Below are 12,342 nucleotides of genomic sequence, written 5' to 3' on the forward strand. Positions count from 1 at the left end.
ACACACACACACACACACACACACACACACTTTAACAAACTGAGAAAAAACATCATGATACATATATCTGACAAAACATTTGTGTACAAAGTGTATTAAAATTCTTTCAACTGGAGAGTAAAAATTGAATGAATTCTAAGACTCAGTTAATCTGAATCTTAAGACTCAGTTAATCCTATTTCTAGATAACTATTCAGGAGACATAAAGACATGTGCATAAAAAGTCTTTTATAATAATATTTATAGCAGTTTTTTAGAAAATAATTATTTATTTTATTTTATTTGTCTTCTTCTTATTATTATTGGAGACATAAAGACATGTGCATAAAAAGTCTTTTATAATAATATTTATAGCAATTTTTTAGAAAATAATTATTTATTTTATTTTATTTGTCTTCTTCTTATTATTATTATTACTTAATTTGACCATAGAGAAACAGAGTGAGAAAGCAAGCCAGTAGGTCTGCGACACAAAATATAGCAGTCAATGATATGGGAGTCCAGCATCCCAACCACCACACCACCTGTCAGTTCCTATAGCAGTTTAAAACAAAAACCAAAACACCATTTATTTATTTATTTATTTATTTATTTATTTATTTATTGTGATATTTTTAAGCCACCTGGTTTGAGATTTGAACCATGGTTGACCATCTGGTAATCCAGCACTTTAACCTCCACACCACCTGCTGGCCCCTGTAACAGCTTTATTTAAAAGGATTCATGTGGAAAAAGTCCTTGGTTTGCATCCCAGAATTTCCTTGAGCTTGCTAAGCACATGCACATATGCCTGTGTTCTGAGTCAGCCAAGACTGGGGGCGGGGTGGGGGGGTGGGGAGTACTGGAGTGGAGACTCTGTCAAAGTGCATGACTTTCTCTCTTTTTCATGAAAGAAATAAATGAATACATTTTTTTAAAAAATTCCCAATTTCAATTTCCAAGCAATACAAACATCTCAGATGTCTTTTAACAGAACGGATAAATTATAGCATATGACTCAATGGGGTACTAAGCAATACAAAGATATAAACTGCTGATATACACAACTACCTGAATTAATCTCAAAAACAATTATCCTGAGTGAAAAAAGGTAGACACAGAAATTCCTTTCATTTGAATCCAGTGATGTGCTGTTCTAAGATACTTAAAACTAACTGTGGTGGCAGAGCTGACATCACTGATGTTCCTGTACATAGACTGGGCAGCAGTAGGGAAATGGCTAGGAAAGGGACAAGGGAACAAGAGATGACAGAGCTGTTCCCTGTGTCTTGATAAACATTCCTTAAAATTGATTGAAAGGTACCCTTCAGATTAAGTATCTGGGGCCAGCTGGTGTCATGGTTGTTGAAGTGCTTGACTTCCACATGACTAACAACAGTTTGAGTCCAGGACCTGATGGTTTGAAAACCATACCAAGTGTATGTGTGTGTGCAGGTCAAAAATTCTGAGAAGAGAATGGAGAAGGGACTGTGGCATGGCCATCCCCCCTGGAAGGTGAATTTTCACTTTCCCTCTCATTGTTTCTCTCTGTCTCTGGTGAGCACAAGCTTAACTATTTCACTGAATGTCAATCTTAACTCAATTTTTAATAAAATGAGTGACATTGAATAACCATATGTTTGAACATTACATTTCATGGTGTTTTCAGAAGTAGTATAACTCAGGTTAAGAGTATCATAGGAAGCACAGTGGGCATGGTAGTAAGTTAGGTAGGGACCTGGGTTCAGCACATAAGGTACCATATAGGACCTGTGTAAGAGACTGTGTTAGGGCAGAGCAAAGTGGTGACAAGGGAACTTTAACAACTTCCAATGGAACCTTCAGGGCAGCTGAACAGGAAGTAATTCGATCATCTCTTATTCTTAATCCTGAATCTCCCTAGATGGGTTAAATCCATTTTAACTATAGGACCATATATTAGTCATGCAAGGTACAATGTACTTTCAGTGGCTCTACCTCCCACCCCTCAAATTGCCCTCAATCATTTGCCAAAACCTGTTTTTGTAAAATAATAGTGAAGAAATATTCTTTTACTTTACAACTCAAAATAAAGAATTTAAAATGTAAATGCACGGTTAAGGTAATGCTTTAGGATAAATGAGTTTTATTCCTGTGTTATCGATGTGTAAATGCAAATAATTAAGCACTGGTTCCTCCCATAAAATGCAAAGAAGAGAAAGCAGAAACAATCCAATCCAACATACACTTACCGAGAATGGGACATGAGCTAAGGCAGTGCTTTTCATGCTATTGTAACTGTGACCTTTAGTACGAATTGCGATTTGTATTGCAGCCCATATGTATGAACATATGTCCAACTATGGCAATGTTATAAAGTAATACCTGTACTTGCTAAATAAGGTGCACTCTGATATTTTCTAGTCTAATATAGTCTGTTTTGTGCTTACAGAATGTTGGTTTTGAGACTGTCATTTTACTACTGCGGATGCGCTGTGAATTGCAGTTTGAAAAACACAGTGCTATCATTTCTACTCATATTTGGTCTGTGGACCATCACAGCATCTGGAGGGTTGTAAGAAATGGAGAACCTGAGGCCATGCTACCCGGTTAAATCAGAATCTGCTTTTGAACGATACTCCCAAGTGTTCGTTGTGCACCTTAAAGTGTCAGAATGCCTGTGCTAGACAATACATGAGAAAGGGACTAGGGACTGATGAGTCTTCTTGGTGTTGTTTAAGACAGAAATTCTTTTTCAGGGATGGTCTGATTTTTAGAATAGGCATATCCAAGCCACATACTAAGCCTAGTTTGGTATCTTCAATGATAGCCCAGAACATTTATATTTTAAAAAAATGAACAGACAAAATCTATCAGTCCTTCTGTGACAGATCCTACGTACGAACCATTACGAGGTTAAGTGAAAGTGGTGTGATTTAGTTATTTGTTTATTACAAAGAAGCAAGCTTGTGCTTCAGGTATATGTAAAGATTTTATTTCATTTTTCATTGCGAGTTACTTTGTTTAAAGGCATTTTATTTTCAGAATATTTGTTTATAAGGGTATTGCTACTATTTCACATTTACTTCTCCTTATGGGAGAATTTCCTGACAGCTCCATGTGAACAATAACGGCCTTTTTATTGAAATGTAATATAACTTTGAGTAGAAACATTATTATTATTAGTTCTGCTGAGCTAGCAAGGTTCATCCCTGGATTACTTCCAGTAGATCCCTAACCAAGGATCTTGACTGTTAAAGAAAATGGGGCTGCCCCTAAGTGGCTATCACTGCTCATTAAGGACCTTCCCTTTGCGTTAGTATGTTTCCTGAATGATGGGAAGTTTTAGCCTGGAAGTTGCTAATCTCGCTAAGACTAAAAGGCTCTCTCCCATTAGCAGTTTCTGTGTTGCATTAATAATAAGAAAGTAATAAAGAGAATCTCAGCTGTTCAGTCTCCCCTGAGGGGAGGCCCTAGCTTCCCTCTTATCCCCATGGTCCATTCTAATGGTCTTGCCTATCTTAAAGTAACAGAGGGCATAATAAGATAGGTACTGTCTATTTTATCACAGTTTAAAATTTCTTCTTTCTTAGGAGGAACACCTGGAAAAAATAAGTCCAAATTGAAAACTATACCATCAATACTTTTGCAATTAAAGTTGGCAAGTTTAATTCCTATTTTTTAAAAAATATAAGTGCAGATTATCAAGTCCAGGGGAAAAAAATTTGTTGTTTTAGAAAAAAAAAGAATAAATCTCTCTACCTTTCCTGGAAGAGTTATAAAACAGAGAATTGTTGAGATGTCTTTTTGTCCTTTTTATTGTAAATCAAACCATTCATTTGCAGACCAGCAAATTAAAAGAAAAATTAAGGAATAAATATCTTTGCTTTTGCAAATATTAAAAACTCTCGTTATAAGCACAGAATAAATAATAAGAAAATATCATATTAAGGGACCAGCAGATGGCATAATGGTTATGTCACTGGACTCCTATGTAGTCCAGTCCCAGACTTAGCAGGTTAAAACTCACGCAGGGTGCATGTACATGCATGTCCGAGACCTGGAGAATGGAGGAGAAGGGATTGTGGCATAGCCATCCCCAGGCTATGATTTCTTGCTTTCTGTCTCTCTTTGTCTGTCTGGAGAGCACATGTGCCCAATAGCAAAAATCTCTCTCAAAAAAAAATTTTAAAAATCATATAAAAACAAGATAAGTAAGATTGGACTTGATAAGTTCAAGTGCATGCTCATAAATCATTTTGTTGAGAATCTTTTATTGGGACAGGAACCAATGCTGTACTTAATTGCTTATGTTCTTCTATTGAAAATGCATGATCTTTTGCAGAAGTGCACTTTTTTACAGGTCTTTTTGTTTTAAACATCTGTTTTTAGTCCTACAATCTGCCCATGAAATCAGATTACCTATGCAGTAGTTAGGTTGTTGTAATTTTTCACTTTCTAATAAAACTCCTTTTGCTTTCAACTATATGTATATTTAATTGAGGGCACAGTAATCCATCAACTCAGAAGTGTTGTTTATTCCTTGTACTGAAGATACTAGAAATTTGTTTCTTGATTTACACTGTTGTGTTCTGATTTTGAAAGGTTCCATTTATGATTAGGTTACATATTGCCTATTTTCATGTCTGTAATTTAGGGAGGAAAGAAAAGATCAATATTGATAATCATCATCAGTGACTTATATACTTTAAAAATAAAATACATATTTGTGATTATTTCAGGGGAAATCTGTATGATTTGTTCTGTGAAATTACAGTGAAAGCCAACTAAAAACTATTTGTTTGTTAAAAAATTATAATCAACAAAATTTTCTTTGTAAGCACTAGTGATCCTGAGAGGGAATCAAGAGACATATCTAGTCGGCTAGGACCATCCATATACATTTTTTTTAATTTACACATAAGAATTCTTTGAATAAAAAAATTGATGATTCAAGAATAAAAAAATTAAGTGTTTTTTTATAGACACGGGATCATTTCTTTGGGAGGTAATCTAAATCCTTTTCAATTAAATCATGCTCATATGGTTTTTTATAAGCCAAACAACTTTGATAAATCCAGTAAACTCTAATATTTGTTGTTCTGCTCTGCTTCTAAAAAAGTAGAAGTGTTGGGTCAGCAGTGGAATGGTGGTTAAAGTGCTGGATCCCACATGGCTAGTTGTGCAGGTTGAGTCCCAGACCCCGCGACTTGAAAAACACACCAGGAATGTGTGTATGTGTGTCTCAAAATCCCAAGAAGAGAACAGAGGAGGAAGGATTATGGGATGGTTATCCCCCTGTGGGAGTGATATCTCACTTTTCCTCTCTCTCTCTCCAGAGAGTACATGCATCTCATAGCAAAAATCTGTATTTAGGGACCAGCAGATACTATAATGGTTATGTTGCTAGGCTCCCACACAGTTGACTGCAATTTGAGTCCTGGACCTGGTGGCTTAAAACTCACACTGGGCACATGTGTGTGTGTGTGTGCCTAAGATCCTAAGAGGAGAGTGGAAGAAAAGGGATTGTGGCATGGCCATCCCCCAGGGGGTGATTTCTCACTTTCTGTCTCACTCTCTCTCTCTTTCTCTCTGTCTCGATGGCAAGCGCATGCACCTGTAGCAAAACTAAAAAAAAAAAAAAATCTCTCTCTTAAAAATTATATTCAAAAAAAGAAGAGCAAAAGGAGAGTGTTTATTAAGTAACAGTGGGTGGCATATTATTGTTGAGTTTTGTCCTTAAACTGGGTAAAGAGGACGAAATCTTTTTTTTTTGTTGTTGTTGCTATAGTGTATGTGCACTCACCAGAAAGCCAGAGAGAGACAGAGAGACAGAAAACAAGAACTCACTACCCAGGGGGGATGGCCACGCCTCAATCCCTTCTCCTCCATTCTCCTCTCGGGATTTTGGGCATGTACGCACACGCGCCCGGCATGAGTTTAAGTCACCGGATCCAGGACTTGAACCACGGTCAACTACATGGGAGTTCAGCGACATAGCCATTATGCTGACTGCTGGTCCCAGGATGAATTCTTTATCAAGCTCCAATAGAAAATAATTCCATTATTAAAGTAGTGCTTTTCTGTAGAATTGTCATAGAGTTGTATTATGCACACTCACCTACATTCCTTTTGTTTATTTGTTTTTCTATCCTACAGTTCATGAAGGCTCTGGAGAAACCAGTCAAAAGGAGACATCAACCTGTGATATTTGCCAGTTTGGTGCAGAATGTGATGAAGATGCTGAGGATGTCTGGTAACATGCTATTTTTATGTTTTTAAACCAAAATAATAGTAGCATTTAATTTATTTTTCCTCCATCAACTGCTCTCTAAAAAAAGATGTTTTGAACGTTTTTGTGTTCTTACATGGTTCCCAAGGGGGAGAAATGAGTGCTATACATACAGCAAGGAATTTCTAGAGCTTTATTAAGAGGTAGGCCAGTCAGGCAGTTGCTTAGGGTATTACTTATTAGGGTATGCTAGCATATCACAGTCCCCTACCCCCCAAAAAACTACCAATGTTAAGATATAGAGGGGAAAAGCCATACTTATTAGAATTTCTCTCAGCAATTATCATCACGAATCAAGGGATGGTTGCTGTCTTAGTGTGTTCCAATTGCTATAACAAAACACCATAAACTGGGTAACTGATAAGCAGCAGAAATTTATATCTCACTAGTTTGGAACCTGGGAAGTCTGAGATCAAGATTTAGACATATTTAGTGTCTCATGAGGGCTCACTTTCTCATAGACAGCATCCTTCATACTATAAGCTCACATTGTGGAGGGAGCAAAGGAGCTCCCCTGGACATCTTTAAAAGGACACTAATCTTATTCATGCAGATTCTGCTCCCACATACTAAAGGCTCCCCTTCCTAAAGGCCTCACCTTCTTTCAGAGATTAGGATCAACATATGAATTTTGAGATAATGTCAACATTTGGACCACAGAAGTTGCTAATCTGATTTTTGAAATGGAGGATCTAGGCAACTACAGAGGTGCAATTTAGGGTATGTATGTGCATGACTATAGATGACTTGGGGTGAGTAATGAGTAATCTCTGAGCTTTTCTTAGCAGCATCATTTTCCCTTCCCCCAGATAATACTCTTCTTCTCCTGTAAGGAGATGTTGAATAAATAATAAATAATATTCATTATTTTGAAAGGGTAACAAAATTTAGCCTTGAGGGCATCCATGGATATTAGTTCTGACCTGATCATACTCATAGTCCTTTTGAAGTGTTTAAGTAGGAAAGCCAAGAGGAAGATGAGATGAAAGGAACTGAAGGATGTTATCATCACAGTGCACAAAAGATGCAATTAAAAAAGTATTTTTCCCTGTTTGGACTAATGAGATGGCCAGATTGCAGGGAGTATCTGTGCAGTGATTCTCAAGGCTTGCAGTGTTAGAGCTCTGACTAGGGAGATGCCTGCAGCACGGAGTGGGAAAACGTCCAAGCAAGCAGTATTACTCTTGGTTTTCTTGGAAAAGACCTGATCCATGGGAGTGAAGCAGTACGAGGAGCCATAGACAAGGCTAGTGGCATCAGAAAGCTCAGCAGTGGACCATGGTGCCCGACTATGGCACCAGAGTTCAGAAAAGGTTCAGTTCTGAAGAAGCATGGGGAAGGACCAGGCAGAAGCTCAGTCATGGAGAAATTGGATGTCAATCAGGAAAAATAATCAGGTACTGAAACAAAAAAGACTGGGAAGATATATGCACTTACTGCAACCGATGTAGAAAGCCAAGCCTTGGGTACAAGGGGCTGGAAGAAGCCGAGCATAGATCTGGGAAATAAATGACAAGGTCAGAATGAAACCAGCAGCAAAGCTGACTGGATGCTGAATCAGTTAGCTTTTGGCTAGGATATCTTGTATGCCCCCATCCTAGGGACAAGATTAGTTCCAAAATGTGGGATAAGTCTGAACCTCCAGATGGGGGCTAAGTGACCATAGCTGTGAAGATTAGAGGGCTGCAGGGGCAAAGAGCCAAGAAGATCATTACACTTCCCAGGCAAGAATGAGAAGTTGTTAGTGTTTAAATAAAATGGGTTTTAAATGTCCAATGTAAGCAATAAAAAATGGTGCTGAAATGATAAGTGTATTGATTTTCGTTTACATAAATACCTTTGTATATTAACATATTGTGTATAGTTCTGGACATGAAGGACAGATTGGGAACAGCTGAAGGACACAAAAATAAAGCAATAAATGAAATTAAATAGGCATGGAATGAAAGAGGCTATAAAGTCAGATAGGAAGCAATAAGGGAGTGATCTGACTTTAGTGCTAGTCAACAGAATGTGTCCTAAATCAGGGCAGCTTTGATACAGTATTGATTTTGGATGAAACCATGGCCAGGTCCTCTCTCAAACATAAAATACTTCATATGCTCTGTGGAAACAAAAATCACAGCTCAGTGTTTTAGTTTATTTCTTCCTTTGACACCAACTAAACTATAATTTTATGTATACAGATTTCTTTAATCCTGCATTATGAAGTAATAATAAGATACAAATAAAGAGTACTGAGAATTAATACCACCTATAATATTGAAACAAAGTTGAAAAAACTAATTTCTGGTCTTTCTTTAACCCTGTCTTAAGAAATTAATATTTTGCACTTTCCAACCAAAGCTAAGATACTCAAATATGCTCTTATAATTCCAAACTGAAGATAAATCTTTGTTCGAATTAAAAAAAAAAAAAAAACAGTACACAGTTTCTCATGTTTTTATTGTTTTGTGAGTGTTTGAGTTAAGAGATAAGCCAGTTTAGACTTGAATAAGAAAAGAATAAAAAGGAAAGAGACAAGGAGAGTAGAATGAGAGGACTAAAAATAATAATAGGAGAATAAGAGGATGACATTGACAAACCATGACATTAATGACATGTCATATTCATGCTTTTATTTTGAACACACAGATGGCATATAATCTATGGTTTATGTTCTGTGATTTCATTTCAAGATTTTTCTCTTGTCTTTTTCTTCTTAAGAAGATGACCAAGGTCATAAAATGAGGAGAATAGATTTTATCAATCAGAAAGACCATTGTTACAAAAAGTCCTTCAGTTACAACTATCTACTTAAATATAGGAAAGGACTATACGTCCATAAGAGAGAGTGAAAATTCAATAGGATAAGTGGTCAACAGCCCAATACACCCACTCTCATAATAGAGGCATTCTTTATTTAAAATGAACTTTAAAAGGAATTAGAACACCTGTGTAAGAGGATGTGTATGCCTATTGATGGGGAAAGAGTTGAGGGAAGGTAAAAGTAAGGGCAAAGACTGCTTCTCTTTATATCTATACTGAAAAGAGTCAAAACTAGAACATTTATGTATCAAAGAGACTCTCAAATACATCCTGCCAAATATAATTTATAAAAGAAAAGAATAGCTCATAAATAAGTTAAACATAATAAAATTGACTCATTGCAAAGTAATAAAGCCCCATCTGATAGCCTTGGGAATACCAACTTATGATTTCAACAAATATTTCTGATACTTGGTTCATTTTAGAAACAGATTTATATTCCCTTAATTATCTTACCTGATAAATTATCTCAGTAAGTCCAAAGTAGGTCAGTAGTAATTCTTTGCACTGGGAACTATTCCTTAGAAGTAATTAGCCTGAAACTTTCTGTTGGTTCTGTCAGTCAGAAGTAGTTCAGAGCCCTGGGGTTGGTACTTGATTTAATAGAATAAAAAAAAAATTAAAGACAAGTTGATAGCTGGGTCTGCTCATAGGAATGGCTGGGTATGAAACTGGCTGTGTGCCTAATATTTCCAGGGTGTCAGAACAGATCAAGGAAGGGAGCACAGGTGTAAGAGCAGATGCAATGGATGACAAATGACATGAAAGGACAACTTAAATTAGTTTGTGTATTTTCTTTACATGTATGCTTTATAGCTTTTATTTCTGTATTAACTTTGCTTTTATAGTATTCTCTGCTTGGCACTCGGGCTCCATTAGCCAAATCATATTGGCTTTAATGCTATTAATTTCTCTGTAGTCATTCATTTTGCTTCTGAAAGCATTAATAATGATTCCCAGTTTTAGTGCATAACAGCCCTGTGTTCAGCTGCAATGGTAGGAAAGAAGAGAGGAGAGTAGTTGCAATAAAATGAATTCAGAAGAGGAAATGAATGAGCATCTATTTTTTCTTTATTTCATTGATGTTCCATCACTGAGACAGGGTGTGGGATTTGGCATTCCTTTTGTGAGCATCTCTTACAAAGAGAGTTTAGTTTGAAGTCTTTAACATCTTGCTCCTTTGATCTGAGAAGGCTCCTTGTCAGTAGGAAGACGGTGTGTGTTGGCATCCATCCCACCTTTAATGCATTTTGGACTGTAGAGACTCATGAATATTTGAAGCAGGGCAATGGCCGTAGATGATCCTTGACACTAGATTTTACCATACATATAAGTAAATTAGACGTTAGGTCCTGCTGACTTCAGTACGTTTGGGTTGTGGGTTTGATAGGGAAAATTAAGACACCTACCTCTGAGGCAAATACAGAAAATGGTTTCTTTTAGAACTAATACTGGTCAACAACTGAACAAAAAGAATGTGTAGCAGGTGAAAAGTTTATTGTTTTCTAAGAAAAAGAGGATAAGTTAGATTTTATAGGGTATATTTAAAAACAGAATACAGATTAGTCACAAAATTTTAGTGCACTAAGAGTTCATCTAGTCTTCCTCTAGGTGCTCCCCTTTTATTGATTGCCTTTGCTCTGTGGTTTCAAATTGTAAATGTGGTAACCAAAATTAAGACATCTTCTAACATGAGTTTATTCATGGAGACAATGAGAAAAAAATCAGAAAAAGAAACAGGTCTGGTCTAGAAGAGTTGAGGTTTTTATTGAATGTATATATGGCTTTTTAAGAAAAGCTGTTCAGTTTAAAGACTCCTGTAGTTGGGATATTAAATTATTCCAATTGCCTTTTATCACCACCATGAAGACAGAAACTAACACCTCTAAAAACTGCCGTAGTGATTTTTATTGGTGTTGATGGGTGGGGACTGACACCCCTCTATCTCTCAATGCTACCATTTGGTCAGAAGATTTTTCACAGAGGAAGAGAAATATATATTCCCTCCTGACTTGTGGAAACACACATCTTTCTACTCTCATGATTTCAATTAGAAAATGCTGATAGTTTTTAGAAAAGGTATGACCAAAAGTAAAAGTCTGTGATTAATTTTATTTTTAAAATATATTTCTCCATTTACCCTAAATCAAGAAGAAAATAGCTTGTATTTTTCTAAATTAGAAATAAATTAAAATTTAGAAATTCAATTAGGAGCCAGCAGATGGCATGATGGTAAAAAGTGCTGGACTCTCATATGGCTGACCAGAGCTTTGAGTCCCAGACCTGGTTGCTTGAAAATGAAGCCAGGCATGTGTGCATGCATGCCCAAGATCCCAGGAGGAGAATGGAGAAGAGATTGTGGCACGGCCACCACCCCTGAGGGGTGATTTCGCACTTTCCTTCTCACGATCTTTCTGTTTCTCTTTAGCAGGTGTACATGCCCTATGGCAAAAAGCAAAAAAATAAAAGATTTCTATTATAGCTAGATAGAACCTGTATTCTAATGGTCCATACAGTGGTTTATACAGGGGATTAGACAATGCCTTGCATCAACAAATGCCGTATCTGTGACACAAACGTCATCTGTAGTAACTGTCAGTTGACAAATCTGCAAACTGAAGCTAAACACTTTAAATATTACTTAGGAAGATAAATGAATAACAATGACACTTCAAATACACAACAGTTAATTAACAATAACAACCAATAATTAGTCCATTCTTCAATAAGAAAGGAGCATTATGTTTTATGAAAAGTAAAACAACAACAAAAAAAGATACTTGAAAATAAACCATAGTCTAAACTCAAGTGTTCTGTAGCTCTAGTCTGCTTCAAAAGAAATTGGACTTTTCATATGAGTTCCAGAAGTTCTTGTGAATTTTCCTCAGTATCCATGCCTCTAATGTGTTATCAATGATTAATGGTACTTAATTTCATTAGAACTAAACAACTACAAGCCTATACAGCTACAAGCCTAGATCAGGTAGAGATTATTATTAAATATAGTAATAATGAATTCTGAACTTTAAGATGTGATTTATACCTTTTTATAGTATTTATTTAAGCTATGCAGTATACTTCTTATAATTTCTATATTAATTCAAAAATAATGCAATACTGCATGGTAGCAGAATGAAATGACCAAAGCCCTAAGTACAGAATCTGTGACTATCACAAACTTAACTGTTTTTATTGCTTATTTCTCTTTTACCTGCTTTTTACATAAATCTTGTAGACTACACCTTGCCACTGTGATATTGCCTACATTTTGCTAATCCCTCCTG

General features: G+C 36.2%; 1 protein-coding gene across 1 annotated transcript in view; it reads left to right on the forward strand.

The window, feature by feature from the left end:
* The window catches only part of TMEFF2 (transmembrane protein with EGF like and two follistatin like domains 2), a 301,414-nt gene that overhangs the window by 152,954 nt on the left and 136,118 nt on the right, over positions 1 to 12,342 (forward strand). Inside the window, 1 exon segment of the mRNA XM_027771550.1 lies at positions 6,118 to 6,214. Coding sequence (XP_027627351.1) covers positions 6,118 to 6,214 — 97 coding nt within the window.

Source organism: Tupaia chinensis, unplaced genomic scaffold, assembly GCF_000334495.1.
Source record: "Tupaia chinensis unplaced genomic scaffold, TupChi_1.0 Scaffold000225_1, whole genome shotgun sequence".
In the NCBI taxonomy this organism is placed as follows: Eukaryota; Metazoa; Chordata; class Mammalia; order Scandentia; family Tupaiidae; genus Tupaia; species Tupaia belangeri.